Raw genomic sequence first — 7,366 nt, forward strand, 5'->3', positions numbered from 1 at the left:
AGATGGTCTGCATCAGATGTAGGACCGAATACTCTAATCTAATAGACCCATATTGCTATAAGAAGCCCAAGACCTGTCTCACATTCCCCACGGGGCTAATGGAACAATTTCAAAAATCACAATAGGCTATTAGATGTTTATGAATCCCATAACACAAAAAACTTGTTAGGTATCCATTCTTTCCCAGTTTTAAAGGGAACAATTTCTACTTATATGAAACTACATACACAAGAAGCTCTCTAACAAAACTGAGATCAATTTCCACTAATATAAATCATCCACATACACATTATAACAATGATTACAACACCTCTTTTGGTCATGTGTGTCCTATGAAAGAATGGGGTAGAAAGAGAAGAAAAAAAATGAAAGTGTTGAACCTTACCCCCTAACCAACTTTCAAAAGACAATTGCCCTAAGGGAAGATGGGATTTATTAGTCTTTATATTAACCACACAGAATCCTGCATTCCTAAGTTGACCTGCATCAAGCCAGATCATCCTCATGATGAGGACTGGATGGTCAATCCCATTTAATCTCTAGCAACCTACAAGACTTATTGCCACATCATCAGCCATCCCCCAACTATCAGACTAGCAACCTCTTCCTGGGTCTCACCAAGTGTGAGCTAACATATGGCCAACAATCCTCCCCTCCAACGATATCCGGAGAGCCTGTCGGGTTTCGAACCTGCAATCTCACTCTGATACTAGTTGTTGAACCTTAGCCCCTAACCAACTTTCTAAAAGATAATTGCCCTAAGAGAAGGTGGGGTTTATTAGTTTTTATTAACCGCATAGAACCCTACATCCCTAAGTTGATCCACATCAAGTCAATCATTCTCATGTGGCAGATGGGTGGTCAGCCCCATTTAATCCCTACTAACCCACAAGACTTATTGCCATGTCATCAGCCACCCCTTAGCTATCATCAGCCACCCTCTGACTGACAACCCCTCCCTGAGTCCCACCGGATGTGCGCTGGCATATGGCCAACAGAAAGAAATAAAGGAGATCTTCAAACTCACAAGACAGAAAAGTAACTTGGCCAAATCAGACTACTGACTTCCTGCATCTCAACAGGTTCAAACAAAATCTTCAGAGCGAAGCATATGCTGACTACAAGCTATTAATTGCATCTTGATGATATAAAATTAAAACACCACTAGCCACTCAAGATTGTAAATGCTGAAGTGGAATAAGAGAAATATATGAAATGTTATTATGCTTTAGAGCAAATCATGACATAATGTCTCTCTTTCTTCTTGCAAGTGATTGGTAATATAGCAAAAGCAACTCTACACCATTTGATTTACTCAGTTGTGGAAGCAGTTGTGAACCTCAGGAGAAAGTTGCTGGCATTTCTTGCTTAGAACTTTTTCTTTATGTCTTCTTTTAAAAACATCTTGCCTAAACCTCTTGGTTTCTCCCTGCAACTCCATGAAAGGGCTCCTTTCAATACCCTCCTTTTCGGTTTCTAGCATTCGCTTCCTCTTAGTGGCTGCTCTGGCTGCAGCTGCTTTGTCCTCCTTTTCCTGTCTATGAACCTCTTCCTGCATATCAGTTTCTTAATTCTTATTTATGAGAAATGGTATTGAATGGTCGATGGATGATCATAAAGGATTTCTAAGATTATAACATAATAATGTATTTCTGGTCACCATGAAACACTGCGAGCAATCGAGTTTGGACAAATGCCCTACAACAACTACTACAATGATTTTTACTTTACACTATGACTGCGAATACCAATTCAAGTTCATTTATTATTGAAATCTAATTTAAACATGCTATTGTTTAGACTTGCATCAACTAATGCAACAATGCATCTGCAGTATATAGTTTATTATTATGCATCAAAGATATGACCAACCCTTAAATACAAGAATGATTTGATGATGTGAACATGTTTACATGTGAAACTTATATAACTGTTGATGGTAGATATAAAAATTACCTGGAGATTGTGTATAAGAGTGTCAAGAGACTTAATCTTCCGATGTGGCCACCGAGGTATACCAAATTCTCTACATTTCCTCTTCAGTACAGTCAATCCAACATTCAAACTTTTTGAAGCTTCTATGATTGGGAGATTGAAGTACTTAACAAGATCAGTTAAAGAAATGCTAGCTACATGCTCTGCTGCAGCTCTTTTCTTCTTCATGGATGCTCCAACTTCTGCATTCTTTCATTCAATACATAAGAAGATAGTGCAAGCTAAGGAGGAAAATAGATAAAATAATTATGTATTTCTTTTATCTTTTCTCTGACAAATTGTGTTTCTATTTAAACAAGCCTAATACACTAATAAGAGTATTCTACATGTAAGGATAAATGCGGTCTAGTTTTACCCTTTAGTCTCACATATATCATCAGGGTTCATTTAGTAGGGCATTTCTCTTGCTGGAAAATAATTTGCAGTATTTTTTATGGGACGTGAGGTGCATACCGATTTGTAGAGTGCAGACACTCCTACAAGTAAACCTGTTTTATGATTTAGAGATCCAAATTGACCATATTTTGACTAAATCTTACTCTGATAACCTTCAGCTCATACTGAAATCTACAGCCTAGACCTTGTTCTGGCCAGAGAATCGATGCCTTTGATGCAGTATAAAATTGCTGAAAATTCTATTGAAGACCGAAAACAACCATTATGTGATACACATGATCTTCCCTAAACTAAAGTCTAATTCTTAGCTGGACTGCTATGAAGAAAATAGTTTAACCTTATTTATAAGTGATGCTTTTAAACCTAAGACTAAGATGTTACCAGACTTGATAGAAAGCCATCATTCAGAATTTCTTAATACAGCTGTGATGATCTACATGACATTAAGGCATGCATCCTAAAAGTCCAACACTTGACCCTTCTAGCATTAAAAAGTAGAAAGCCAACCAATTCAGTAAAGATCATGAAACTTATTTCATGAGAATCCTTAAGCTAGAACAGAGAGTTTCATGTTTCGATCATTCCTAATTTTTTATCAATTTTATGCAAAACTCTCCTGAAACAGGACTGATTTCTCGAGCTTACACATTTTTTCTGAAGCAAAGAGTGGCAAGACCTCAAGTTTCCAATTAGAGCATAAACACAAGCAGCTCAAACAATAATTTCTAGAAAATATGCAGAAGTAAAATAATTTATGATGCAAATAGCTTCATAATTTGGGGTTTAACTAAAATATCTTTATTATTCTCTTTAAAATAGAGATCTTTGCTTGATCATTCAAAGTGTGAAATAGCTTCAAAATTTGAAAAATTAAGCGAAGATCTCCAATTTAAAGAGAATCAAAAAAGAATTTTTGATAAAATTGAAATCCAAATTTTATGAAAAATACATCTAAAATAAAACATTTATCTCAAGCTTACAACTAGGACAAATCCACAACAAGCTCAAACTTTATTATAAAATATTTCATGATGCAAGTACTTTCACTTCAGATAATTAAGAAAAAATTGCCACTTTAAATAGAATTTCAGTGATAAATTTCATGGTTGTGCACCAGGTATTCAGCAAGAAAATTACTAACCAGGTGCAATTTCATCAGTCCGTTGATTCTCTGATATTGCTTGTTTGATTATAGGACAAGAGTGCAAGACTCGATCTTCATGGTAATCAGATGCATTTTTCATTGGCTGAGAAAACTCATTTTCTTTGTCCACAAAGATTTCTTCTGAAGCAACATGCCTCAGCTCTTGGTTTTCTGCTTCACATCTTAATTGGAAAACCTTTTGAAGATCACAGGACAAAGTCGGCACAGACTTTAATCTTGGATTTCTGAAACAGACATATGAATTCAAGGAAAAATTATAATCATCTTTTCTTGATGCAAATGGTAAAAATGAACAGGGAAAAAGGTAAATGACAAAAAGTTGTACAGGGGAAAGTGAAACTAGCAAATTTTTCATTTAATGATAGAATATAAACTCCTATCAAATATTTGAAATTGCCTGTGACTTGAAAAATGCAAGTAGCTCCTGAGCTGGGAGAAAAAAGCAAAAAAGGAGGAGAAATGAGATACTTTGAGAAAGCTTCAACCATGGATAAGTGGAGGACCTCGCCTTTTCCATTTTTTTCCCTCTGGGCCACCTAAGCCTTCTTTTTTACTTTGGTCTCCTAGGTCTGGTTTAGCCGCATTTTTTACATCAAAAGAAAAAAGAAACAAGAAAAAAAGGAAGGAGGAGGGTGAAAAGGAAAAAGAAAAAGTTCAAAGAATAACCTTTTTCTCAACATGTGTAAAGGCCAATACAATCCAGACAACAGGAGTAGATATAGATGACAATTATTAAAAGAGGAAAGAAAAAGTAGCTAAAAAGAAGTCTTAAAAATGTTGCATGGATCTGAGCACATCAAAGAAGAAGAAGAAGAAGAAATTATAAAAAAACAGTATGAGCCTATCTCTAGTCAATCTTCAAAGTTGTGAATGCTTTAGTCAAGCATAAGTTGAAAGATAGTCACTACATGTCAGAGCTCTACTGTAAGAAAACTAAAAGCAAAGAAAAAAAAAAAAAAGGAAGATCAAAACCTTTTCTGTGATAAAGTGGCAACTGGGAAAAAAGAAAATCACACCTAAAATCCAGCCATGGTATCATCAAACAAAAATCTAACCATTGTATTAGAAAATAGAAAAATTCAATTATTTCAGGAGTACGCATGCAAGGCAGCAATAAAATCCCACCTTTGTTAATTTAATGAAAAATGCTCATTTTATTCTATCTAACCACTGGTTTCATCCAGATCAGCCCAATTTCCATTCATAAAAACATCATTGACTCCGATATCAACTACAAGCCATCGAAGCAAGGAAGGAAACAAGCAAACTTTTTCATAGCATCGATTCATCATCAATTAGATATGCCAAATGCACTCCCCAAAAAAAGAAACAAAGAAAAGAAAAACGAAATTAAAACGAAAGGACAACTTCCAAAGATTCAAAATAGATTGCTAAATAATAGTAAAACAGGGTACAAATAATCATCAACTAATTCACAAATCCTATAATTTGCAGAACTAAATTTCATCACACTCCTGTCATGTTAGATTGAGGTAAGATTGGCAATGCACTTCCATAAAATTCTTGGGATTTCATCAAGTTCATCCAATCTAACAGAGCCCCAAACCTCATAAAAAATCTCAAAATAAAAAGAAAGCAGATCATTCCACTTTGGCCCATCTTTCCTTCTTTTTGTTGACATCTTGGCCTATCTTGCAAAATATGTTTATACCTGGAGAAGGAGAGGATAGGAGGGATGTGAGGAGGCTTTGAGGAGGTGGCAGAGCGGCAGAGTCGAATGCAAGAATACAAAGCCAAAGGCCAATAGTTTGCCCCTCATGGAACCTTGGCCGGTGGCAGATGCTATCAGCCACCATTGGATCTACCAGGAGGAGCTGGCGGGGGATCGGCACAGTGATCTCGAGGTAGGAGGTGGGTGAGAAGAGGAACTCCCTCTCCACGCACACCTCTCTTTCGTCGCCTTCCTCCTCTGGAAAGACTCGGTAGGCATGCACACTCCTGATTAGCTCTGTAAGAACAAGAGGAAGAAGAAGAAGAAAATTATAAAAACAAAGAGTGAGGATTAATGGGATGTAAAAGAAAATATTTACATGGTTGGGGTTGTGATGAAAAAGGAAGTACCTTGGTTGAGGACGTTTTTGAAGACAGCCAGAAAGGAGAGGAGAGAAGGGGGTGGATGTGGGTGGTGATTGTTGGAAGAAGAGGAGGAGGGAGAGTCCATGGTGGTTGGAGTATGCTCATGGGTCATGTTTCCATGGTTTGGCTCCTGTTTTATACTGGGATATGTTGAGTACTGCGGCAACGTGACAAGAGGGCCATGAAGAAGAGAAGAGGTTTTGGATCTTTCCACCTTTTGTAGCTTTTGGAATGATATCATCTATTTTTTAGATGCATGTTAACATGGTAATTCACCATGCATGTCCATTCAAAGTTCAAAGCTCTCACCCTTATATGACAAGTTGCCAGTTCATGCTGCAACCTTGTCGCTTTCCAAGTTCTCTTTTCATCTGGCAGAACTAACTTGTTTAACTGCTTCTAGACTATGCTTCCTCTAGAGTGATTTCATTCATGCATCTTATGCTATAGATGATGGCCTTGTCATTAGATGGGCTTACCCCTCTCTCTTTCTCTTTTTTTTTTTTCTCCTCTCTCTCTCTCTCTCTCCTCTCTCTCTCTCCAATGGCTCTAGTCCACCAGCTCAGTGGTGGACTAGTCCAACCATATATAGACATACCTGTATTGCTTCCCTTTCTTCTTTTTTCTCATTGGTATATAGGATGTCCGACGGTTGAACTATCCAGCCGATAGACCTGATCCTCTCTTTTTCTCTCTCTATTTAATTATTTTCTTCTAGCAAAGTTCTCTACCTGAGATTATGCACTTCACCAGCATTGCTACCCTCGCACTATGTATTTTCTTTTACTTGCAAGTGAGTATTTCCACCAACCCACCCCCCACAGAAAAAAGAAGAAGAAGAAGAAGAGCTGCTTAGAATACCGCATTTCTATAATTTTTTTGAGATTTTCTTTAGAGGGAATAATTTTGTTGAAGTTTTATTCCATGCAATGAAATCATAGACAACCAAACCCAACTTCAAGCCCGAAAAGACTTTTATTTGATACATTCTTTGCTTCCATGTTCTATATTAAACTTTTTTTTTTTGTGAGAAAAAATATATATGTTGTATTGAATATAACAACTACGATGCCACTATATTGAAAGTTGCTGACTTAAATCCAGTAGGTTAGAATTAAATCTCAAGAAGATTGAACTAAATGACTGAGAAACTGGCCACGGTTTGGTTGGGCCCCACATTGGAACCGACATAAACCCGCGTCTCTTTCAAAATTTTTTTTGACCATGGTCTACCATCCATCCATAGCAACTGTCAAATTAATTAAATATCATAAATTGCTCTCTCTACACCATCTGGACGATATAAACCAACGCGCATCTGAAGGCCACCTCCCTTTTGACCGAACCTTGAAAATAATAATAATAATAGTAATAAGATTAAAAGATCATCAATTATGTTACAGACAAGGGCTCGATTTATCACGTGAGATATTGTCCGCTCTAATCTATGGAGCTCGATCCATCACGTGAGATATCAATTTTGTCCTTTAAAAAATATCTCACGTGAGAAAAATTGCGATGTGGAACTATTCATGTTCTCTATATTATTAGAACCACAACAACAGGAAATCGAGACGGACCTTACCTCTTTCTGACATATCATTATTGCGGACAAAGACTCGATCCGTTATATGAGTATTGTCCATTCTGTCTCATGGACCTCACGATTTTACTTTTTAAAAAATGCCTTACGTAGGAAAGATTTTTTTCTCC

The 7,366-nt window shown here is 36.8% G+C and overlaps 1 protein-coding gene across 1 annotated transcript; it reads right to left on the minus strand.

Moving 5' to 3' along the window:
* Positions 1–1,110: 1,110 nt before the first annotated feature.
* Positions 1,111–5,954, minus strand: LOC105034798 (protein RKD5). Its single transcript, XM_010910087.4, is given in 6 exon segments — positions 1,111–1,552; positions 1,957–2,177; positions 3,533–3,780; positions 5,229–5,283; positions 5,286–5,525; positions 5,639–5,954. Coding segments are annotated over 6 exon segments (1,257 nt in total). The 5' UTR covers positions 5,895–5,954; the 3' UTR covers positions 1,111–1,315.
* Positions 5,955–7,366: the final 1,412 nt, after the last annotated feature.

This window comes from Elaeis guineensis, chromosome 11 (assembly GCF_000442705.2).
Source record: "Elaeis guineensis isolate ETL-2024a chromosome 11, EG11, whole genome shotgun sequence".
Classification (NCBI taxonomy): Eukaryota; Viridiplantae; Streptophyta; class Magnoliopsida; order Arecales; family Arecaceae; genus Elaeis; species Elaeis guineensis.